Source organism: Cydia strobilella, chromosome 8, assembly GCF_947568885.1.
Source record: "Cydia strobilella chromosome 8, ilCydStro3.1, whole genome shotgun sequence".
NCBI classification, from domain to species: Eukaryota; Metazoa; Arthropoda; class Insecta; order Lepidoptera; family Tortricidae; genus Cydia; species Cydia strobilella.
The window spans coordinates 1,675,380-1,701,013 of NC_086048.1; the positions used below are offsets into that span (position 1 = coordinate 1,675,380).

General features: G+C 36.5%; 4 protein-coding genes across 4 annotated transcripts in view; 1 reads left to right on the top strand and 3 right to left on the bottom strand.

Moving 5' to 3' along the window:
• The window catches only part of LOC134743479 (uncharacterized), a 64,084-nt gene extending 60,847 nt beyond the window's left edge, over positions 1-3,237 (bottom strand). The window contains exon 1 of the mRNA XM_063676927.1: positions 2,901-3,237. The gene's annotated coding sequence lies outside the window, so the exon portion shown is untranslated. The remainder of the gene's footprint in view (positions 1-2,900) is intronic.
• Positions 1-25,634, bottom strand: part of LOC134743375 (uncharacterized) — a 548,210-nt gene that overhangs the window by 56,516 nt on the left and 466,060 nt on the right. The gene's annotated exons all lie outside the window — the stretch shown is intronic.
• LOC134743374 (uncharacterized) lies at positions 8,179-12,431 on the bottom strand. Its single transcript, XM_063676765.1, has 4 exons — positions 12,423-12,431; positions 12,193-12,296; positions 8,881-9,791; positions 8,179-8,225 (listed from the first exon to the last, which is right to left on the bottom strand). Exons 1-4 carry the CDS (start codon positions 12,429-12,431, stop codon positions 8,179-8,181), a joined length of 1,071 nt encoding a protein of 356 aa, XP_063532835.1.
• On the top strand, positions 14,968-19,763 carry LOC134743471 (epidermal growth factor-like protein). The gene is made up of 3 exons (XM_063676914.1): positions 14,968-15,194; positions 18,321-18,411; positions 19,024-19,763. The coding sequence occupies exons 1-3, from the start codon at positions 15,094-15,096 to the stop codon at positions 19,759-19,761; spliced, it is 930 nt and encodes a 309-aa protein (XP_063532984.1). The 5' UTR covers positions 14,968-15,093; the 3' UTR covers positions 19,762-19,763.

Sequence of the window (25,634 nt, forward strand, 5' to 3'; positions counted from 1 at the left end):
TATTGAAACTTACATGCCGTCGTGTGACCAATTTAGTATAGAAGAGTCGGTCATGCGGAACTCTTTAACTCGAATAATATTAAATTATACGAAAAAAAATTAAAGCCCCTATTCTGTGACCATATCTCCAACATACGTATATTATAAAATAAAAATTATTTACGATGGATTCATCGGATTCACGAATACGGCAGTGATGGGGTAGATGGGGTGATCAAAAGTAATATTTTTGAGTTTTTGACAGTTGGACATACCTACTAATTTATTTAGATACCGTAAAATGGGGTGAGTAGGAGCAAAACTGACATTCAAATCTCGATAACATTTTATTTTTAAATATGCAAACTGAATGGTCTATATAATAAGTGTTCCGGACCTTTGTATTTTAGTTTTTATTTTATTTTGGGTAGTTCCATTTCATAACTGACGATAAACAGGAAAACCCACCTCACCCCGTAGTCCCTCGTAATTGGGGTGAGATGGGTTTTCATACAAAGGTGATTTTGGAAGATTGTTGGATCGATTTTTTTTATTATGAGTATTACTATAGCTCCATTTTAAATTGGAATACATTAAACTTATATTGACCGGGATATAGACCGTGATTACCTTTTGTATTATTAAAGGTAATCACGGTCTATATCCCGGTCAATATAAGTCTTGTGAAACTAACCGTGAATCATTTAAAACTCTAATGGAATACATTATGTTTGTAGCAGTAGCCTTAAAATCCCATCTAACCCCCCTTTCAAACCTTTTCTCCCATAACCCAACTCTCCCCGCGAACCCTACTCACCCCATTTTACGGTAATAATTTAATTATAAATATTATAGACACGTTACATAGCAGGAATCATAGCCACGCGGGTTCCGTTCCATCCACATTGTATTTCGGGTGGGCCACCGAGATAATCATTAAATAATAAGCCCACAGCGAAGTTGGCGAAAGCTATTTTTAGCCGCCCTTTGATTCACTTTCTTAGGCCTTGTTCTCGAGTATTGGAAAATAAATATAATTCTCTGTCTTCTGTGTGTCTCTATCAGTGGTATTATCAGTACCCTTTTAGCCTTACCCTTAGAGCGTTTTCACATTGTTCGATCCGATATCGGATGTAGGATCCTACATCCGGGTAGTCAGGCCGCGGGGGCGCGCACGGGCGCCGGCTTTAGCGGTCACGTACACAGTGTGCGTGACCGCTAAAGCCGGCTAAAGTGTGCGGCACACTACACAAGCATTATTGCCTACACATACGCACACAAACAAATATAATCGGTCCGACAGCTGACGGGGGGCTCCGACATGTCTGAATTTATCGGAAGCGACTTTCCAATAACAGATGTCGGACGTCGCCTATGAGAAAAACAGCAGGAGAGTGCTATTGGCATTAAGTTTGCCTTTTTTATGTTTATTTATCGTTTTGTAGTAATAATGATTTATTGCATGCATAAATAAATACAAAGAAACACATATGTCTTACATTTTACTAGTGTCCAAACGAAACCGGTTTTTTTGCCCAAACCGAAGGTTCAGTTTTACTCTAGTTTCGGTGGAGATTTTTATGCCAAAACCTGCCGAAACTGAAACCGAAGCTTCGGCCGGACACTACCGAAAATACAGTTACGGCACTATACGGCACGGCCGAAAAGTTCGGCAGTTTTTTGACCGAAACCGAACCTTTGGCTGAAACATGATTTTTATAGGGTTCCGTAGCCAAAGGGTAAAAACGGGACCCTATTACTAAGACTCCGCTGTCCGTCTGTCTGTCAGCAGGCTGTATCTCATGAACCGTGATTGAATTTGATGATTGATGAAATTTTCACAGATGATGTATTTTTGTCGCCGCTATAACGACAAATACTAAAAAGTACGGAACCCTCGGTGGGCGAGTCCGACTCGCACTTGGCCGGTTTTTATACCGAAACCTGCCGACATTGAATCCGTAACATCAGTCGGAGACTAGTTCTAACAGCAAATCATTGATTTAAACTTTCACGATATTTACTCATTACTATTCACAACGACGAAACTGAAACTTAATTTTACGCGATTAAGCAAACAAAATGCAAAGCTAATTCACCCAGGTTTTGTTTCATTTGTTTGGTTTTACTGTGGTACGTGTGTGTGTGTGTGTGTGTGTGTGTGTGTGTGTGTGTGTGTGTGTGTGTGTGTGTGTGTGTGTGTGTGTGTGTGTGTGTGTGTGTGTGTGTGTGTGTGTGTGTGCGTGTGTGCGTGTGTGTGTGTGTGTGTGGTAGTAGGAGGTTATTGTGTGGTTTTCTTCACACCAAAATAGCAATAATGTTTTACTTCATATCTATTTCACTAGTTGTCATTTCAAAGATTATTTACAAGAAGGCTTGAGAAATTTGGAGAACTATTTTTACACTGGAGAATGAGTAAATATTATTATTATCAATACGAATAAACTCAAGTAAATGAAAAGGTGTAGTTAATCGTTTTTCTTGTAGAATGTAGAATTTATGAAAATGCAGGTGTAAGAACGAAAAGCGGCGCGCAAAAAATTGTTGTTTTGCGTATCACGAATATTAGTACATCTTTTTACCTAAGTAATTTGGAAATCAGAAATCAGAAACATTTATTGTTCACTGTGTATTTACTGTGTAGATTAACGTTTCATATATGTGCGGTGGTAAAAACTCGTGGGTTCAAATCTCGGTTGTGTTGTAAGTAGGTAATAGAGCAGTTCCTTTCTCCTTATCAAGTTATCATACACAGACAAGAATTTAATGTATTGAATTGGATTTTCAATACAAAACGTGTTTACATAAGTATTTCAGCTTCAACGCGAAGTGGTGGGGTTTCGTAATGAAGGGTAGCTACATAATAACTAGGTATTACCTATACAACACTTTACTATGAATACTATAATAATACCACTTACCTAACTCCTATGCTTTTACGTAACAATTATCCTCACATCACTCTAAAACCACTAATTATTTAACAATAAAGCACAATCGGAACATTCGAAAAAAATTAAATTCCAAATTCAAAACTTAAATCACTACACTTCACACACTGTCACAAAACAGTTTTTTGACGCGCGTTCCTTTTTTGAAATTTAAAAATGTATATTTTAAATGCAGAGACGTGCAAAGCGTCCGGGGCGGCGGACAGGCGCTCCGCGCAGACGCGGTGGTGCCACCCCTATCGATGGGGATCACTACAGGTGCGAGTGTATATATTTTTTTTAATGATGAGACCAGGGTTTTCTTCTTTAGGTATTATTAGACCATTATTTTTAGATTGACGCATGTGCGCGTTTTTGTACAATTTTATTCAATGAAAAGACAAGCGAAGTTATACAAATTCCAGGTTAGATACATATTACTGAAATTTGCTATAAAAATATGACAATGCCCTTTCGCGTTAATGTATTTGATATCTAAGTTAGGTATCAAATGAGATTTTCTAGGACATTTTGCTAGTAAATTGTGTTTTTGGCGTGCTGCCTTTGTCGTATGATACTCATGCCAAATTCAATAACAATCATATCTGTAATTTAGAACCATAATGGTCTAAGTCTATTTTGCTCCAAGAAATTCTACTCCTTGTAGCTCAAGACTTATGTTCCATAATGGCGCTAACATTTGTACTTTATGTATAACGCCGCGTTGCGTTGTCAGTTGTGACCTACACAATAACCTACTTCTTTTTATTCCATTATTTTCTTGCGTTTACATTCTAACTTTGATTCTTGTAGAAAAAATACGGAATTGAAAAACCGCCTTCTGACTTCAGCTATCGAATCCCTAACATTCCTTATCCACTGTAACCACATATACAAACTTTGATAGCTTGTCAAAACTTACTGTTGGTGTAAACCCTGAATACATTAGAGAAACGTTTACTCGACCCGAAGTCTTCCGAACATTTCCGACTTTTCCCGAAGCTCTAATATGCCTAAATCTAAAAGGTCTTATCTCAGTATGAAGCTTATAGAAAGATACGACTTTCTAAATTGCTACGCACACCCGATTTCAACTGTCGATCTACGAATCTAAATCTAAAAGGTCTTATGTCACTATGAAACTAGTATAGAGTAATGACTTTTTGTTTTTAATGGTTACAGTGTGAGTTTCGGCCGAAGCACTACGCCACAGAAATCCGAAAAGGTCGTATGTCATTATGAAACATGTATAGGGATACGACTTTTGAAATGTTACGGTTAGTGTGAAGTTGTTGCATAACCATTTAATATGGACCTATTCTCGTCATGGCGCGGGACGTAACAAGCCGGAACTTTTAGAATAAAGGGTCCTTCTTATAATGGTTTATATAGTGGGGCATGCGCGGAAGGGTTTCTTAAGGCTGTGTCTACACCGCCGTTGTTATTAATTGCAGTCTTCGTATCTAGTCTGACAAATCAAATTTCAGAGATCGACCAGCCATCTTTTTTACTGACAAAAACAATGAATCAAATAGTAAATCAGGGAAACCAAGGAGGGCGTACACGAATACAGTAAGGCACAAAGTTTTGTATATGTATACGTTACATGTACATAATATAAGTACAAAGTCAACGTCGTGTCATGTCAGGCTGTCAAGGATAAGGCAGAGGACAGATTAATTTTTTTAGTAGCAATTTTTTTTGTAGTATTTGTAGTAGTAGTAGTAGTAGTAAATCACTTTATTGTACAAAACAAAAATTGTTAACATGAAATTCATATAAATTTAGGTACAAAGGCGAGCTTATCCCTATAAGGGATTTCTTCCAGCTAACCTTAGAGTAAATGAGTGGAAAATTCGAATTAGATAGATAGACAAAAGTAAGAAAAGTTTAAGGACAGCATATTTAATAAATATAGCTGGTCAAGCAAATCTTGTCAGTAGTAAAAGGCGTGAAATTCAAATTTTCTCTGGGACGATATCCTTTCGCGCCTACATTTTTTAAATGTGCCGCCTTTTTCTACTAACAAGATTTGCTTGACCAACTATAGTATTTCTTTTTTTATATGCACATAATAATTATTGTCCTCGTTGTGAGGAACCAAAATAAAAACATGTACACAAAACATACAAATTGCATAATGCCTTTCATAATTATGTGTGTGTGGTGATAAAAAACGAGTTAAACATCAGTTGTGCTGTACACAGAAAAAAAACCGTTCTCGAAAAAAAAATTCAAAATTATGACACAAAAATCGGTCAGGGTCTAAATTGGGTTGATTCTTTTCGTTGTCTTGTTTTTTGTCCCCAAAAAATGTGACGGAGTGGAGCTTTATGTATGGGGTAAAGTTTAGTTTTCAATTTTGCTCGTGTGAATTATAATCTACAGCTAGAAAGACATACAATAGCACTTAACTTTTTTTATTTATTTGATAAAAAAATACAAGCGTCACAGTGCTCAGAAACAAGACAACGAAAATAATTATGACCCCTAGTAGTAAGTAAAAAGAAGTTTTTTTTGTAGACGTGTAGACATAGCATTATTCCGAGAATCCTATTCTGAAACCAACGCTCACAGCCGTACATTTCTATCCCTTTTTCGTGGAACTTTAGTGAGCGAGATAGCAGCTGAGTTTTCGCGAGTTTCCATAAGAATAATGCCTGAGGGTAATGTCAAGTGGTTTATGTTTATGAAGTTAACGACACGAAGCGGGTAACCTAGATTTGTTTTGATTTACTTTATTGTTTAGCAAATACCTACTAGATGCTAACTATATGCATAAGAGTGAACTGACAACAGTTTTTTTACAAGCTTTTTATTAACTTGAAATGTACCTATGTATGCATTAACATTTGTTATAATTACTTTTCATATATTATAGTTTGGTATATCGTTATTTTGAATAACGTAATTAATGGCATACTACCATAATAAGTTTTGAATGATTCACGGTTAGTTTCACTAGACTTATATAGACCGGGATATAGGCCGTGATTACCTTTTGTATTGTTTATGAGCTCCCGACGCAGTTACATGCATCATGTTCACGGGTGACTGAAGATAGCGGGTGGGTTCAAAGTTGTGTAGACAGCGCTCGGTCTACCCTCATTCTTGCGCGTCGGCTGCGTTCGCTTTCAACGTTACCGTCGGTCGCATTCACACTCGTTACGGCCCGGCCACGACATCGCGCGGCGGCGGCAGCGGCGTGCGGCGGCCATAGGTGGGAACGAAAGGTCCGATCGCTGTGTCTCGCTTCATGAGCGATGTCCTGGCCGGGCCGTTAGCGCATTCTGTTACATTTACTTGAACACCAAATGCACTTATAGTTTGTCAAACGACTGTCTCATTTTAAACATAGAGAATCATACTATCTTTATCTTACACTAGTACTAGCACCCAAAAGAATACGAGCAGTATACTTTTTAAACCGGGTCACTCACGTATTATTAAGTCGAATAGCTCGACATGTTTCGGTCCAATTTACGAGGACCGTCTTCACGGAGACACGACACGTCTTCACTGGTCGAGAGCGCGGCGTGTACTGTACACAAATTGGACCGAAACATGTCGAGCTATTCGACTTAATAATACGTGAGTGACCCGGTTTAAAATAATCTAATATGTTTGAGTCTCACGGGAGTTTTATAGTTAAAAAAGTATACTTTTTGTTTGTTTTTATTTATTGACAATTTGGTTTGACTAACTATAATATGGGTTTTGTTTAATATAATTATCGATTGTTGTTATGAAACCATAAAGGAAAATGCTGGAATCACTTTCCTATTAACTTTATGCATAAGGAATAACTAAATATAAATTTACAATGATTTGTTAGTCATATTCAACGGTTTACTGGTACTTATAAGGATATAAATGTATACGGAAAATCACAAGGAAATATTTTTTTGACAAATATACACAAATATTATAAACAGGAATATTTTGGAGTTGAAACTCTAGGTCCATGGGGTCCCAGCGCGCATAAGTTGTTTGCAGAAATCGCGAAGCGTCTGGTTGACGTAACTGGTGACCGAAGAGCTGGCGGCTTTCTCGCACAACGTATCAGCATTGCGATACAGCGGGGAAATGCCGCCAGCATCCTTGGTACAATGCCTCAAGGGCCTATTTTAGATTTAAGCTAGTTATTAATTTCGTTTACGTAGTACCACTGTTAATATTATAAATAAATATCATACATCAATATGACTTTGTGAAATAAAAACAGGAGAATAAATATTTTTATTTAGTTTTATAAAATACTAGCTTTAGCCCGCGATTTCGTCTGCGTGGACTTAGTAACCCCAGCTAGAGTAAGAATAGCGCCTGGAGAAAATCTTATAGCAATTATTCAATTTGAGCATATTATGCACACAAATTAGCAAACACTTCATTAATTATCTTAATTCCACCCCGCTTTTTACTTTCTTAAGGGATGATTTTCGGGATAAAAACTATCCTATGCCAAATTTCATCTAAATCGATTCAGCGGTTTAAGCGTGAAGAGGGAACAAACAGACAGACAGACAGACAGACTTTCGCATTTATAATATTAGTATGGATTGGAAATCAACAATATAACAATGTACTAGCGATCAGCCCCGGCTTCGCACGAATTTAAACAAACCTTAACACATTATACACTTAAACCTTCCTCAAGAATTACTCTAAGTAGTGATAGGTGAAAACCGCATGAAAATCCGTTCAGTAGTTTTTGAGTTTATCGCGAATATACATACAGACAGACAGACGCGGCGGGCGACTATGTTTTAAAAGGTGTAGTGATTCAATTTAACAACATTTATATTTAGAGGTAAACATGTTGAAAAATCGAAAATAGTTATCTGCCTCTCTATCGCTCAAATATCCAAGGGCGATAGATAATCTCTAATAGAGATGCAGAAAAAAAAAACGATTTTTCGATGTCCGTGGTACGTCCTAGCCTTTCTGCTGCAGAAATGCTCAAATCCATAATCCATATCAGTTTCAGAACAAGAAATTAAAATCAGAATCATTCTCCTGGACAATTTTGAACGCTGTGTAGTGTTGTTAAAATTTAAAAGTAATAATAAACAGAATAAATAACGTAACTCTTAAAAATGTATTAGTTGCACATTTGTATAATAAATTACTTAAGCCTAGAATAGTTATAAACGAAAATCTACAGAATTGTTGATTTGGCATTATATCTAATTCTGGAGAAGTGGTACCTATTATTATACGTACAGAACACAGGAGACTCAATGTTTGGATGACCATTAAATCAATAAATTCATGCTAGTTCTATAAAACCCGGTGGTCTTGGTGTTTCAGGGATTACTGAAAAAAATTACAAGAACATTTTAGTTTATTAAATAGAGAAACGCTACCAAAACTATACATATATATATACTTAATCTGAAAATTCATCCTCACACCCTAGAACCTAAATGGTCGCGTACTGTGCGGTTTAAGAGGAATTTCCTCCCGCGGACGCTTCGTCTGTGCAATGAGCTCCCTGCCGAGGTTTTCTCGAGGGGCTACAGTATGGGGTTCTTCAAAAAAGGAGTGTACAGGTTTTTAAAGGGTCGGCAACGCGCGTGTAATATCTCTGGTGTTGCAGGCGTCCATAGACTATGGTAACTGCTTACCATCAGGCGGGCCGTATGCTTGATTGCCACCGACGTGGTATAAAAAAATATGAAAATTAACTTCTGGAATTTATTCTATTCTTTATCAAAAGGATGATTATGTATCTCGTTTTCACACGGAGAGTAAGATTTTTTAAGGGCATCTAGTTTGTTGGAATACTTGAATATTATAAAAAGATTACTGAAAATAATATCTGTAAGTCCTGTTCCTGAGAAATGTTGATCTCAATGAACAGGCTAAATATAATTTAACTGGTGGGCTAAATCTTAGGAACTGTTGAATATTAGGGTCAACTTAGGGGAGTGACGGGTTATAAGTTTGTTATAAAAAAATCTATACTTACAGTAGCTTCCTGATTGTACAGCATTTTTCAATCTATATGCTCCAAAAGCTAGGGCCAATATTGCTCCGAACCCTGCTAAAGAATATCCAAGAATAGCCAAGACATTACTGGAATCAGACGAATTCTCCGTAGCTGCCTTTAATCGACGAGCATCAGTATTATTACTTAATTCATCTATTTTTGCTGTAGCCGTATTAATATCTTTTAATACACCATTGTGCTTAGTCGTAGTTTCTTTTGATGAATTATGATCATAGTCTAATTCATCATTAAACTCTGTGTTAGTTTTAGTTGTAAACACATGAGCTTCTGACGAATTAGCTGCATCATGATTCAATATACTATTAACTGCTGTGCTAGATTCAGTTGTAATCACATTAGTATCTGACGAATTTGCAATATTATTAATCAATATGCCATCAATAGATGTTGTAGAATACGTTGTAATCCCATTAGCTTCTAACGAAGTCACGATATCATTTTTCGATATGCTTTCAACTGCTGTGGAAGATTCGGATGTAAACACAACTGCTTTTGTTGATTTTACAAGACCATTATTCAATAGACCATCGAGATCCGATGTAGTTTCATTTGTAATTGTATAAACTTCTGACGAATTCCCATACGCAGCTGTTGATTTATCATCGTGTTCTGTTGCAGCTTCATTTTTCTGTAAATACGACTCTGTCGTACTTTCATTATGTTCCTTTGGATACATTATACTAAAAATATCCACTTCTTCACATTCGAGGTAATAAGTATCTCTACTTATTGCTTTTGATTCATCAAAACAACTCGTTTCAGTATCACATTCGAAGTAAAATGTGTTGTTTAAATATAGTGGTTCATCAAAATCTACAGCGCAGCCGTCATATAGAGAAGTTACTAGAGATTTATTATTAATAGTGTACCTGTAATAAAATACAGATTCAGCGATAGTAAGATGTTCTACTAAGACTAAGTACATACGTCAATTTTGGGATTTATTTGACCCTGAGGCCTTATTGTAAAAATATGACCTACTTATTAATTTATCAGAATTTCAATTATCAATTAAATTTTTAGCTAGCAGAATCGTCTGCGAACGATGCTATTAAACTTAGAAAAAATTTTAAAGTGGAAAAGTTATTATCTTGGGTGGGACTTGAACTCACGGCCTCTGGATCGATACTCCAGCGCACTGCTGAGACACCAACACCTCATCTATAGGCAGCGAATCTTTCCACAATATGGGTCTAGAGACCCTAGCGACATCTACCGTAAGAGCGTTACACTTCTTCTTCAGCCACCCAAGACGTAATTATTCTAAGTTCAATTATTAATTTTGAGTATGCATTTACTACACGGACAGGAAAACACCAATTTATGCCTGCTTCCTCGACCTCTCCAAGGCATTTGACAGGGTTGATTATAACATGCTTTGGAAGAAAATGGAGGAGGCAGGTATTCCGGACGACTGTACAGACTTGCTAAAGTTTTGGTACCAAAATCAAACAAACCAGGTCAGGTGGGCCAAGTCACTCTCCGTTGAGTATAGGCTTGAATGTGGTGTCAGGCAGGGGGGGCTCACGTCTCCGAAACTGTTCAACTTGTATATGAACGACCTGATAGACGAACTTAGCAGCATGCATGCAGGATGCTATATTGAAAACACTTGCGTTAACAATATAAGCTACGCAGATGACATGGTGCTGCTAAGTCCGTCTATCGGGGCTCTTAGACAGTTAGTGGCCCTGTGCGAGAAGTACGCCGCCGCACATGGACTCGTATACAACGCCGCCAAGAGTGAAGTGATGGTTTTTAAGGCGGGTAAAATAAAGCCATATTTTATCCCTCCAGTATCGCTTGGCGGAGTTGTACTTAGAGTGGTGGAACGTTTCAAATACTTGGGCCACATTATAACAAATGATCTGTATGATGATAGTGATATCGAGAGGGAGCGAAGGGCGTTGTCGGTGAGGAGTAATATGCTGGCTCGAAGATTCGCTAGATGTTCCGTGGAAGTTAAAATAACACTATTCAAAGCATATAGCCAGTCTTTTTACTCTAGCGGTCTTTGGGTTCGGTACACGAAACTAGCCTACAACGCCCTTCGCATTCAATACAACAACGCTTTCAGAATGCTGCTGAGACTTCCAAAGTGGTGCAGTGCATCTGGAATGTTCGCCGAAGCGCACACGGACGATTTTCACGCAATTATGCGTAAAAAAATCACGTCGCTAATGGGTCGCGTAAGGGAAAGTCGAAACAGCATTCTGAAGGTGATTGCTAACAGATTTAGCTGCCCCATAATGTGGCACTGGATGGAGCAGGTTAGGTCTACTTTGACCTATATCAAGTGACCTAGGTGTATATAAAAAAAAATGTAATTAAAAAAATAATTAGTGTAGGTAACTAACATAGCTTTTAAGTTAATGTAACTAACCATATATGGACTTGTGGGTCTGAAATAAAGATATATTTAATTTAATTTAATTTAATTTGATATAACTTGCTATGGTATTATGTTTCAAAATAAAACCGGCCAAGTGCGACTCGGACTCGCGCACCGAGGGTTCCGTACTTTTTAGTATTTGTCGTTATAGCGGCAACAGAAAACATCTTCTGTGAAAATTTCAACTATCTGGCTATCACGGTTCATGAGATACAGCCTGGTGACAGACAGACAGACGGACAGACGGACAGCGGAGTCTTAGTATTAATAGGGTCCCGTTTTTACCCTTTGGGTACGGAACCCTACAAAAGGTGTTAACATTCGTAAGCAACTCGGCGTTACAGACAATTAGCCTCATGCATGAAGTTTATATTTGAACGAAATATGTTTTATTCGGATGTTTGTTACCGTTATATCATGTTACAAATGCATTTCCGTTTTTAAATTACCATTTAATTACTTAAAATTATAAATAAAAAGTACAAAAATTTGCCCGCGAAAAGTTAGTGAGCGAAACGCTCGAAACGCCACGTGACGTCACGCGTTAGACAGATTAGTGTCATTAGTAGCAAACGTCAGTTGGGCCGCCCAACGTGTGACGTCAGCACGCTCTGTCGAATTCGCGCCAAAAATTATGAGCGTTTCAACCGCTCAAAAATTTTCAACATTTTAAATATTTTTTAATAAAATAATGTTAAGGTTTACAAAAGTATTTTTATCATTTCCGGTGTTCCAACGATATAAGTAATGAATCCAAAAATTAAAATAAATTCATGCATGGAGCTAATTCTATTTTTGTTTTATTTCCAAAATGAAAGTGTCCTTTGTTTCCTGTGAAACCTTTAGAAACTGTCTACAAGTTGCACATCTATACTTACATAGTTAGTGATGTCATATTATTGTAACCGCAATACGTTTCTTTCACGAATAGTTGGGGCCCCATACAATCTCCGTCGATATCAGAACATTCTTTGAGTGGAATCTGCAAAATAGCATTTGATAATTACCTATTGCACTTGGCATCTATTTTATTTGACAGTTAAATGCATTTTTGCTGTGCATTTGTGCAATTCGTATCCATTTAAACAAAATACTTGAAAACATTTACATGATACATTATTATACCAAGTGCTTTTGACGTAGGTACGAGTAAGTGCTTCCAATATAAGAATTTATTTTTCAAACTACTTTTTTGGTACTATATCCTTGAAATACATATACAAATCCTCTTTGTATATCTAAATTACGTAAATATAAAATACCACAACTTACAAGATTTAAATCCAACAAATATAAAAATATTACACACACACAAACACTTTGTTAATCAAAAAGTCGTTTAATTAACAGTGTTTGTAAACCTACAAGAAAACTTAACTATTATTGTGTTTAATATTTGTATATTTGTTTGATTTAAATCTTGTAAGTTGTGGTATTTTATATTTACGTAATTTAAATATAAATAAATAAATAAATATTATAGGACATTCTTACACAGATTGACCAAGTCCCACGGTAAGCCCAAGGAGGCTTGTGTTATGGGTACTCAGACAACGATATATATAATATATAAATACTTAAATACATAGAAAACACCCATGACTCGGGAACAAATATCTGTGCTCATCACACAAATAAATGCCCTTACCGGGATTCGAACCCAGGACCATCGGCTTCACAGGCAGGGTAACTACCCACTAGGCCAGACCGGTCGTCATAAATATATAAAGAGGATTTGTATATCTATCTCAAGGATATATTACTATTTTAAACGCAATAAAAGCGTGTATAAAACAATACAACTTACAACTTGTCGTAATGACCAGTGGCGTAGCTAGGCGTAAGCGAAGTGGGCCGTCGCCCACGGCCTCGCGCCCCAAGGGGGGCCTCGCGAGGCCCCTTCGGGCACAGTGTAAGAAAAGGGCCTCGCAGATGCGATTTCGCCTACGGCTAGATTACAACTAAATACATATGTACGTACCATTGAAATAGCAATAAAGCACACAATCCTTTTCATATTCATAGATATGACACGTCCACTTGAAAGGGATATTTATAATGAAATAATTCAATAAATATTAATTACTCATCGACTTGGGTTTCCATGTGGTTTTCATATTATTTACCTCAAACGTCAATCCCATGCGTAGAGACAGGGCCTACTGCGAACCACGTTCGACGTGTTGCCTCTGTCGCACTTGTAAATTCGTACGTAAGTGTGACAGGGAGGTAACACCCTAACACGTCGAACGTGGTTTGCGGTAGGCCCTCTGTTTTAAGTTCAGGTAAGGTCAGGAAGGGCAATTGCAACTATGAGGCAAAATGCGACTACTCTAAAAATACAAGAAGTGAGTCTAGAGCTAGATTCACTAAATTAACGGCGCTGCCGCTGCGTACTCCGCTTCGCTTCGTATTCGCGAGTTGTTCGCTTACGTAAGGGCGGCGCGGCAGGCCCACGGCGTTCGCGTTCGCAACGAGATCGCCCACGTAGGACACTTCTATAGGTATCAAAGGATTGATTCACCCCGTGCCGCATCGCTTCGCTTCGCGTTCGCGTGTTGTTCGCCTACGTAGTACGCTGCGTAATGCCACGGGTGAACTCTCTTTTATGACTGGCGAAAGTGTTCCATCCATAAATAAAAAAATAATTGTTAATTCACACTACCAAAACTGACTGTATAGCGTTCGTTACAAGTAGTTCGGGTCTCGACCAAAGTAGGTACAGAATTTTTCCATTTTTAGGGTTCCGTACCCAAAAGGTAAAAACGGGACCCTATTACTAAGACTCAACTGTCCGTCTGTCTGTCACCAGTGACTCTCATGAACCGTGATAACTAGACAGTTGAAACAACAAATACTAAAAAGTACGGAACCTTCGGTGAGCGAGTCCGACTCGCACTTGTCCGTCTTATTTTGTTTAACATTGTGGATTTGTACATCCGTTCCTTAGCACAATAATAAATTTGGATCATTATTTCCAAAAATACGCCATATGGAAATTTCTTTAGAATAAATTTATCTATTCCACTAAACAATGTCAATAGTCCACAGTGTACTTTGAATTACCACGAACATTATCTGCGCAAGCGCAACGTAAAATGTGGCGGGTTCTGCAAAACATTAACATTGTAGAAATTAGCTTTTCTAGGGTTTCGTAGGGTAAAGGGTAAAAACGGGACCCACAACGGGACCTATTACTAAGACTTCTGTCTGTCCGTCTGTCACCGCTGTATCTCATGAACCGTGATAGCTAGACAATTGAAATATGTATTCACAGATGATGTATTTCTGTTGCCGCTATAACAACAAATACTAAAAACAGAATAAAATAAATATTTAATTAAGTGGGTCTCCCATACAACAAACGTGATTTTTTTGCCGTTTTTTGCGTAATGGTACGGAACCCTGTACTGAGTAAATCGTGGTAATTAGAATTAATTGACAGTTAATTTGATACTGAAAATGACACAAAAGCTCGATTGTTCATCTATCCTAATTAATTACATAAAACAAATCACCCACACTCAAATAGCTCATTTAAGCCCATACGGACAGGAACTACAATCGCGTGCTCGAAATACTAATGAGGCCTACTTGTGCATTTGAATATCATTAAGAGATAGTGGACAACCATTTTGAATCAGTCGTGACAACTAGAGGGTGTCAATCGGGCAATTAGAAGCTTTCAAATTTCGAACGTTGGAATTCGAAATTTTAACGTGCCAGTGATAAATTTCGAACGTAATTTAAATGCATTCGAAATAGTGAAGTGTTCCAAAATGAAGTTGTGTGTGTTTTGTTTATTTTTGGTTGGTTTAGAAGTTGGACTTGTGGATGGCTTAAAAGCTTCTCAGAAGGGTGTTTGTGTGTCGAAACATACGTGAGTATTAACTAATTTACTATGCATATGAAAATAAATTGCTCGAGGTTCCATAAAAAAATATTAATAAAAATACATAAAAGTCATGTCAAAAGTCCTGAGTCATGGTTGCCTGAGTACCCACGACACAAGCCTTCTTAAACTTACCGTGGGGCTTAGTCAATTTGTGTAAAAATGTCCTGAAATATTTATTTATTATTTATAAAAAACCAAGATCAAAAATTTTACGCTTTCTATAATTTTAAATAAGCAATAACTGATATGAAGAGGTGGATTTATCATAATATTTAGCGACTAAACTAAATAGGTACGTCTCCTATATCCATCATCATCATATACATCATTAATGTTTATTTCTTTCTGTAAACACTGTCTGTGGTTTAACGTAGGTAACTGTGGCTACTTTAGATGGTGATTTACTGTGTAAGAATATGGGAAATGTTTGTAAAGTGAGCTTTTATTTTGGATGTCAACTGCCGCTGCATTACTGTTGCATCGTCGTTGTTGCCGCCGCAGTATCTACCAATATCCTTGATAAAATGAAAAAAATTCGAGTGACGGAGTGAACGTAATAACCGTGACAGAAAAAAACTGTTTTATCAAAAAATTGACATATACCTACAGCGGCGGCGTCAATGACGCTTCAACAGTAATGCAACAGTAACATTGACATCTGAACGTCACCTTATGAGGTACCTACTTAAGCCATGAGGAGGTCATCACGTGTGACGTTGTTAGGATATGCACGACTGCACGGATGTAAAAAAAACTAAAGTGAGTCAGACTCGCTTATGGAGGGTTCCGTAGATCATGAGAAATTAGCAGATAATGAGAAGAAGCAGGATAGACATAGACATAATTGATTGGTAATAAGAAATAACAGGTCACGATTCTTTGTACTTATTTCTACACATCACCTATTTTTGATTTATATCATTAACGTTAACTCAGCTTAATTAAGTAGATTCTTAATCGGTTACTATGGATGATGACTGATACGTGTTTTATTTTATAGGTTATTTAAATATATTGTATCACCGGTTAACCGGTCACCGGCTCACCGGGCAACAACCGTGCTGATTGTAAAACCTTTTTTCACGTTCCGATTCGGTTTAAACAATATTTCCGCTTTGCTCTAAGGTTGACTGGTTCGAATGCCTCATTGTATTAAATTCGCCTTCTATACATTAAGTTTTCCTTTAATGCAATAAAGTCTAAATAAATAAATAAAAAATGAATAGGTAACGGTGGTACTATTTTTTTTCCCCAAGTGTTTTTATTTGTGCTTATGGCTTCCTCACATATGGCGATCAACTTTTTTATTTTTACTATTAACTTAAGTATTTATTTATGGTAACCCATTAGTAAAAGATGAATCTTAAAACCTTTTAGTTGCGGAACCCTAAAGCTCATTAAAAATGCATTAGCCTTACAATGGTGATTCTTCGATATGCATTTAAGCATATATGATAATAAGTATATATTTAAATGCGTACGCGTTGTGAGCTTGTTCGATGACCCGCGACGGAAGTCCACGGATTTAGCACATCCTGTGATACATGAGAATATAAAGGCCTTAATTTTGTTAAGAATATGTCTTCAATCAAAACGTACCACATTGTCGATTACCATAAGGACGAAATTGGATTGTATCTTTATACAAATAACCTGTCAAGCGTCCTTATGGAAAGCGACAATGTAGGAGCTTTTGATTGAAATGGACACATATAAAATTTTATGCCTTAAGACAAGTGTTATGTTCCGAGTGCTTTATTCATTTTGATTATTTTTTATGCTGGTAAGCGCTTGCGTGGTGCGTGGTGGTGCGTGTTTTCAAAACTCAAAACTCAAACATATTTATTGCTCATAGTATTACAAATTACAAGAATACAGACCCTGTAAGGGCGCAGCAATTTATTTCATACATACTTATACAATTAATCTTATTATATATAATTATATTGCAAAAAAAAAACTAACATTCTACTTTTTTCGCATAGTATCATCGAAAAACTCCTGCAGAGTAACCTAATAGTTATTTTTCGAAAAACAGAAACAGTAGGTATACTATTTCTTAATTTTTTAAAATGAAAATGAAAGATGAAAATATATTATTACATTAATAAAATGTTACATTAAAAGGTAGGATGTTGGGACTTCCTAAAAATCATAATTACAAAAATGGCACAAAATGCGATTGTTTTGATAAGTCAACTGGAGTTGCCTCTATGTTTTGCTTTTAGTTAAGTACATTTTATTTAATTTCTACATCCAGTTCCGCTCTCATTTTAAAACTAGATACGTTTTGGATTGTAATGAAATTTTGCACATACAATGACATGAGGTATATCTAGGTCTGTAATTAGTTTATATAGTCCAGTTTATAAAACAAACGAAATAGAGCAAAAACAAATTTTGTATGAAAAACTTAAATTTGCCTTCTTTTTTTAACTATGGTATCTGAAGCTACATAAACTAATTACAGACCAATTAGCTCCATGCATGAATTTATTTTTATTTTTGGATTCATAATTTATATAGTTGGAACACCGGAAATGATAAAAATACTTTTGTAAACCTTAACATTATTTTATTAAAAAATATTTAAAATGTTGAAAATTTTTGAGCGGTTGAAACGCTCATAATTTTTGGCGCGAATTCGACAGAGCGTGATGACGTCACACGTTGGGCGGTCCAACTGACGTTTGCTACTAATGACACTAATCTGTCGAACGCGTGACGTCACGTGGCGTTTCGAGCATTTCGCTCACTAGCTTTTCGCGGGCAAATTTTTGTACTGTTTATTTATAATTTTAAGTAATTAAATGGTCATTTAAAAACGGAAATGCATTTGTAACATGATATAACGGTAACAAACATCCGAATAAAACATATTTCGTTCAAATATAAACTTCATGCATGAGGCTAATTGTAAGCACAAAGTTTCAGAGCAATCTAGCTAGTTTTAAAATGAGAGCGGAACTACGTTTGTATGGAGAGCCGAGCTTGCCGAGGACCCTTAACAACTAGTATTAAGTAATTTATTCATTATCAGCCTACACGTTATATTGTTCTGTACTATATATTTATATGTAAATGTATTCTTTAAATGTCTTTTAATTGCAGTGTGACGAAGACAAGACCAAAGACAATACTCGTCCCGACGGGGAAGTGGTGTGGCACCAAGAAATGCACCGTCAAACAGACACGCAAGCAGGTACAAATGCAAACAACAGTGCGCCAAACTAATTATTCATTACCGTAATTTTTTTAAAGAAAAGAGCCGTAAAATGGGCCTGCTTTGCTCCCGCAGTTTTTATACTTATATGAATACTATCCGTGTATCGCAACCTTATTTTAAGTATTACAACATGATAGTGATGGTCTACTTTAAGTCGGCATATATATCAACATACCTACATTATCTAACCCAATAGAAAATGGACTAGCCAAAATGTATGAAACAGCCAAATTTTTTTTCGCGATTTCGGGGTTGGTCCCATACTAAAAGTTGCTTAGTACAATCCCAAAACCTCCCTGGCAACGGGAATGCAGTTATTTTTCATCCACCGTGTACTTATATCAACATACCTATGTACCTACCCCAATATAATAAAAGTGTGACTCATGATATTAACCTCGCAAAATTTGGATAGGGGTTGAAAAAACACCTCGTATATACAAGTTTTATCCCTTTCTTACAAATACATAAGTCAAAATGACAAATTAAGAAAAACGATTATTACCTAATTGAGGCTTGTCCCGCGTTCATGAATAATGTCATTAGCAATTTCGATTTCCACGTTCTCACATCATCTTCCACTTTCAGAAATACACCGTAGTAACCAACCAGCTAATGTGCTGTAAAGGCTACGTGTACACCAGCGGCACCGACTCCTGCGCACCCGTCTGCAGCACCGGCTGCGCCAACGGCACCTGCGTAGATCCCGACGTATGCCAGTGCGCAGCGCCTCTTTACCTCGACCTTAAAACTAGAAACAAATGCCTACTACCCACATGCGATCATGTTTGTGTAAATGGGTTATGTTCTGTAAATAATACTTGTGTGTGTAATGAAAATTATACTTCTTACAACGCAACGTATTGCACGGTAAACTGTGGAGAAGGATTTGAGATTGACTCTTCTTTTAACTGTGTTCGCAAGTGCGCAGCCCCTTTATATCGGTTTAAAGACAAATGCTTAACGCCTATTTGCGATCATCCATGTGTGAATGGATTTTGCTCAGTGAATAACACTTGTGTGTGTAAAGATGGTTATATAGCTTTTAACGCAACGCATTGTGCGGTCAACTGTACAGAAGAGTTGGATTCTTTAAACTGTGCTAAATCTACACTTAGTAATGTGTGTGGTCACGGATATAAACTTAATAAAGATAAATGTGAAGCAGTGTGCGTACCTCCTTGTGTTAACGGACGGTGTGTAGGACCGAATGTGTGTGAGTGTGACAAAACGCTTGTGAAGAAGAATGGTAGAGTGTGCCAAGAAAAACAATATGGCTGCGGAGAGTGCAGAGCTGATGGGACCTGCTTGATGACGACCAAGTAAGTACTTATACACTAAATATCTTTAAATTTATTGACCGAGCGTCTTATAGCCCCTTATAGGTATTCATAAAACAATATAAGCCTCAAGTATTTAGTTAATTTATGTTTTATCCCTTTCTTACAAATACTTAAGTCAAATAAAAAATTATAAAAGCCAAGCCATTGTATTTAAACCAAGGATAGCAAAGTCAGGGCTTAGGGGTTTGGCTTTTGAGCTACAATTAATGCGCTACTTGAACTAGTTACTGAGCTTACCACGGAATACATATTTGTTCTGTGGAGCTTTATAAGACCATTTTACACAGGACGACCTAGTCCCACAGGACAAGGTCGTCCTGTTTAAAAATTTCTTGTTATATTGATTTATTATTTACTTAATTTTATTTTAAATATCAGTTTCACCCTTTGTCTGCTATTAGGTCTTTATCAATCCCTATTTTATAACCAAGTTAAAACGACAAAAACGAAATACAAATTATACGTATAATTCCATTGTAAATAAGCTTTATCACGCAACCAGAATTAATACGTCTGAGCTTCCTGGCCCTTTATTAACCAAATTTAAGCCTTATAGCAACGAGATAAAGTTTACTAAAGGTTATTTAAGTATAAAGCCCTTTTTGCAATAGCGATAGTAACGTCCTGCCGCTTTGATAACAACGATAACCTTTGCTCGGGATGTTCGGAGCTTGAGATTGCTTCCCTATTGATTTTAATGTATGCATTCATAGAAATTCACTCTTAAATAAACTAGAAGCTCGAAATCGGTGCAGCGGTTTAAGCGTGAAGAGGTAACAGACAGAAAGACAGTTACTTTTTCATCTTAAAGGAAATAACCAAACGGAGTAGCCATTAACAGGCGTTCCCCTCTGTCGAAAATAGTCATACACAAAGTACATTTTGCCGTTACGTATACATTTGACGTTCCCCTCCCCCGCAAAAATTGGCAGACTTTTTGTACAGCAAATTACAGACAAGGCGTCTCCGTGCTTGCCTTTTTTTAATAAAATAAATAAATAAATAATCAAGTTTGGGAACAAATCAAATTATTTTATTAAATATTTTGATTTGTGTTTTTTTTTTTTTTTTTTTTTTTTTTTTTTTTTTTTTTTTTTTTTTTTTTTTCAAAATATTTAATAAAATAATTTGATTTGTTCCCAAACTTGTTCATAGATGGCAGCACCAGTCTCTCTCGCTACAACGTAAATCCGGAAGGAGTTCGTTTAGGAGGTGCAAGCGCGCACTGCTTGCCCTTAGAGCTGGTCAAAGACGCCTAGTCTTACTAAGATGGCATATAGTCGAGAAATTCGGACGGGCACCGCCGTGGCGGGGTGGCCTAGGGGTTCATGGCGTTAGCCGCGATAGCTAAAGACGCCGGTTCGAATCCGGCCTTCACCACTGGAGGGCTTCGTCACTTTTTCTTTAATATATGACATCTATTACAGTTTTTAAATAAATAATCGCTAAAATAGCCTCATAAAATTAGACTGTATAAATCAAATCAAATCACTCTAATTTACAATTTGTTATCCATTAACGATGATCGACAGGCATTTTAAATTTCATAACAGCAATTTGTGACAAATATAACATTGCTGAGAATGTTACAGTAGGATTTTAGGTACTTATTGTTTTTCTTATAATTTCATTTCTTTGTCTATTCGTTAGCTCACAATTATCTCAATAAAAATATTTGTAAATATTTGTTGTCTAACGTGTAACTGAGTCGGTTGATAAAAAGTTATTATGCTAAAGCTGATTTTATATTAAGAACCGTAAAATGTGCCTAACGACTTTGCTCTAAAATTCGAAATTTAATTTAAATATTATTGTTGTAGGTTAGGTATATTGATATGTATGCCGATTTAAAGGGGCCCACTGATTATCAGTCCGCCGGACGATATCAGCCTGTCAGTTAAGGGGCCCACTGACTATCAGTCCGCCGGACGATATCGGCCTGCCAGTTAGAACAAAAATTTGACAGTTCCGAACAACGAACAGGCCGATATCGTCCGGCTTACTGATAGTCAGTGGACCCTTTTAATCAAAAATCCAGTCACAATTACTAGAGTCAGACCAAGATAACTGTGCAGCGGTTTTTTAGCACAATGTGCAAGTGTTATTTAAAGGCCATAATTTCATAAGAAAGCATTTATCTTAAATATCCATCTTATTACATGCTTGTTTATGGCGCATACATACATTATGGGATCTTTATTGTATTCCGTAATATCAATTTAAATATGTATTACCGTCGTCCTGGTTGACTCAGCAGGAAAACATTTCTGATTGATTCTATTGCCGTTCCCAAGCAAAAGGTTACTTAGTATCCCTTGTCGATAAAGCCCTTCACCCATAAGGAAACAATTAGAAATAATAGTTTAAATTCGAAACTAATGCAAATGCAAAGTATACACAATATTTTCTTCGTATCTACCATCCTTATATACCTATACCTTCAAACACACCAATATTTTCCAGCAATAAATATTCAATATTAATATTTGAAAGGATTGCGAAAAAAATGTGAAGTCATATACACATTCACAGACACATTGAAAAGCATTTAATATTGATATTGACATATTCATTTATTTTCTTTGACAGCAAATTAGACCGGGTTGTATCGGAAGATGGTCAATAAAGTTCTCGTTCAATTTTATTAATCTTACATATAATAAAGTTTAAGCACTAGGCATTAGGCATTGACTCGACAGAATTTATGACATTATTAATATTTATTTTGTATTTGTTTAATTGGTGAATTTTGTAATGTGTCTTTTATTTGTTTTATGACGGAAATTTTAATTTAATTTAATTTTATTTTATTTTAATTTTATTAAATTTTAATTAAAAAAAAATAATGTACCTATTTATTGTTATTTTAATTGTGCTCGTGATTTTAATGATATATATTATGTATCTCGTTATCTGCAATAAAGAATACAATACAATTAGGCATTAAGTCCGCCTTTTGTACCTTCATGTATTGTGCAATAAAGATTAAATAAATAAAGTTTAGGCAAAATAGTTCATCATAATCGACAACCCTGACATAAAACTGTCATATCATATGCCACGGTTTTGCTCAAGGGCCTGACACTCTTTGATAGAGAAAGATAGTCTTATTGCTATTCCTATAAGAGGAAAGAGAAAATAGTGCCATGCTTTGTCCTTATCACCGACCAGGTTTTTTTTCATGGTCAGGTTATGGCAGCATAGGTAGGAGGCGATGGCGAAATACCGAAATTTATAAGAGTGAAAGAGAAAAAGGATTATGCTGCCCAACATTAACCTGTCAATACATGAATATGTCTTTCTCTTACCCCTGGTCGCTCGGTTTCATGTCTATAACTACTATACTATGTCTATGGTTTTGCTAGTTCGGTTGCGGGGTATGGGCAAATGACATTTTAACGGTAACGGTATCTTTTGGCTGAAAACGTCACATTTTGCAATCACAGCAAATTTTTATGCACGATTGTTCTTTGTCCTCATTTGATCGGCCTTGGCGTCCTGAAATTCCTCAATTATCTGATAGTCTCGTACCGATTTGAATATAACAAAGTGAGGGAGTGTCATCATAAACGGCACATTTGCATAGAAATTTGACAATAATGATGACTTTGCCACACTGTCATTGCAAATACCATGCAGAGTCAGCTTGGTTCGACTAGGAGGAGGATGTCACCTATTTTTCAAAAAGTCCGGTGCGCCACTTTCCTCTTAAGTACAGAGTACAAATAAAGCTACTCATTAATGACACATGTCACGTTAATGATGATCGTTAATTAATTCGCTTCATTAACGTTAACAATTGTTCGTGACGTCACGAAAATGTCCGGAACATGCAGGGCAAGAGCGGTAGCGGCAAGCGGAAGCGTTGTAGGAGCATCGTACTTAAGTCATCAAAGCGTTTACTAAAAATGCAGAAATAGCAATAGTCTCTTTAAGTAATTGGCATTAGAAAGGGACGAATGTTTTTGAAGTAAAACTTCTTTATCAGATTTTTTTTCTGGCGAAAGTAACGCTCAATAGTGACACACGCACAATAGGACACACGTCAAAGTGCCAACATAGCGATAAACGTCATCGTCAAAGAAGTTTTACTTCAATCGCGCGTAAAGATTACACGCACACACTTATTAGGGTTTCGTACCCAAAGGGTATAAACGGGACCGTATTACTAAAACTCCGCTGTCCGTCTGTCTGTCACCAGGCTGTATCTCATGAACCGTGATAGCTAGACAGATGAAATTTTCACAGATGATGTATTTCTGTTGCCGCTATAACAACAAATAATAAAAAGTACGGAACCCTCGGTGCGCGAGTCCGACTCGCATTTGGCCGTTTTTTTAAAATTATTACTATAACCCGACAAAACCCATAATTCTAATTAATCGCCCATCAAAGTGCTTACTAGCGCCACTGCTAAATAATTGTGATTTTGTTTTGACTTCATAGATCGACGAATCCAGCCAGTGTTATTTAAACGTCATAATTTCTAGAAATTATTATTGATTATATTTAATTAATTATTTATTTAAAATATTATTTATTTATTTTATTTATTATTTATTTATTTTATTTATTATTTATTTATATTATTTATTATTTATTTATTTAAAATTACACATACACATTTAAAACTTTCGCGGTTTAAACACATATTAAATCACATTTAGAAACGGGTCTATCGCGAATTTTTTTTTTTTTTACCTTTATTTACCGACGTTTCGACACAGGTTTCACTGGTCGTGGTCGCGGCTAACTGACGTCCCAGCAAAATGTCAAAACAGAGATTTGTGTGGCTACCCCACGAAAAGTGCATTTAAAGTTCGAGGTAGACATCACATTTTCAAACCACCCACTACACATAAAAAGTAAATAAAGGTAAAAAATAAATAAATCGCGATAGACCCGTTTCTAAATGTGATTTAATACACATACACAGTCTGGGCTATCAAAATCACTGCCAACTTAGCTTGGTCTAACTAGTAGAATTATTAAACCGCGGTGAGTCATTAATACAGTTCAATACAGCTAAATTTAATGGAATACGAGTATAAAGTGGAAAACGACGCTCCTAACGAGTTTAAGAAAGCTTTAACGCTCGATACTTAATTTATTAACTGCCTAATTAATATAAACAATTCCCGCTCGTGATGTTTTACGCTCACCGATACAATGTTCCTACGTGGTGCAAATCAAGTGCGAGGGCAGGGTGAAACAATCTGCTTATGATTTACAGTAAAAAATGTTTTAACCTTGTAAGACCCAGGAATTTTAGTGCTTTTGGCACTTAATTTCTGTAAGTTAAACTACAATTGAATTTGTTCTTATACAGTGTGTAAATTTAATACGGGCGAATATTTAAACGGTGGTTAGCATAGGACCTAAGAAGTATATTGAGATAGATTTTGCTTAGAAATATGTACAATGAAAATTTTAACCATACAAAATAATTCGTCCTAAAATAATACATCACATAAGTTACGGGATACGAGCTTTTTAAAGTAACTGTCAACGCTTGTTGGCAGTGGTTGACAAAGCATTACATGAATATGCTGGGCTTTGATAGATAGCAGCCGGAGAAACGCCTAAATAAGGGGGTTAGCAACAAATGTATCAATTACTCTGAATGGTAAATTTTCATTTTATTATTTCTTAGTAATAATTACAAAATTACGTGAGGTAACTATTAGTCAACCCCGTTCGTTATCGCTCCCGGTGCAAAAGTGCCCATAATGCTCACGGCATTACCCCGCTGGATGGCTATGGACAGCCCAGGAACGATTCGGAGCGGGGGTCCTCTCCCTTTTGTCTAAGTCGACGGCCTATGTCACGCATAAATTGCTTCGCATCAGCACCCCA

What these genes read in the sequence shown, in the direction of transcription:
- LOC134743374 (XM_063676765.1), bottom strand. An exon ending in AATATGACATCACTAACTAT is followed by an intron (nt 9,792 to 12,192) that starts GTAAGTATAGAT and finishes ATTTTATTACAG; the next exon opens with GTACACTATTAATAATAAAT. An exon ending in TGTACAATCAGGAAGCTACT is followed by an intron (nt 8,226 to 8,880) that starts GTAAGTATAGAT and finishes AATTTTTTTCAG; the next exon opens with TAATCCCTGAAACACCAAGA.
- LOC134743471 (XM_063676914.1), top strand. Translation starts at nt 15,094, where the DNA reads ATGAAGTTGTGTGTGTTTTGTTTATTTTTGGTTGGTTTAGAAGTTGGA. An exon ending in GTTTGTGTGTCGAAACATAC is followed by an intron (nt 15,195 to 18,320) that starts GTGAGTATTAAC and finishes TTTTAATTGCAG; the next exon opens with TGTGACGAAGACAAGACCAA. An exon ending in TCAAACAGACACGCAAGCAG is followed by an intron (nt 18,412 to 19,023) that starts GTACAAATGCAA and finishes TTCCACTTTCAG; the next exon opens with AAATACACCGTAGTAACCAA.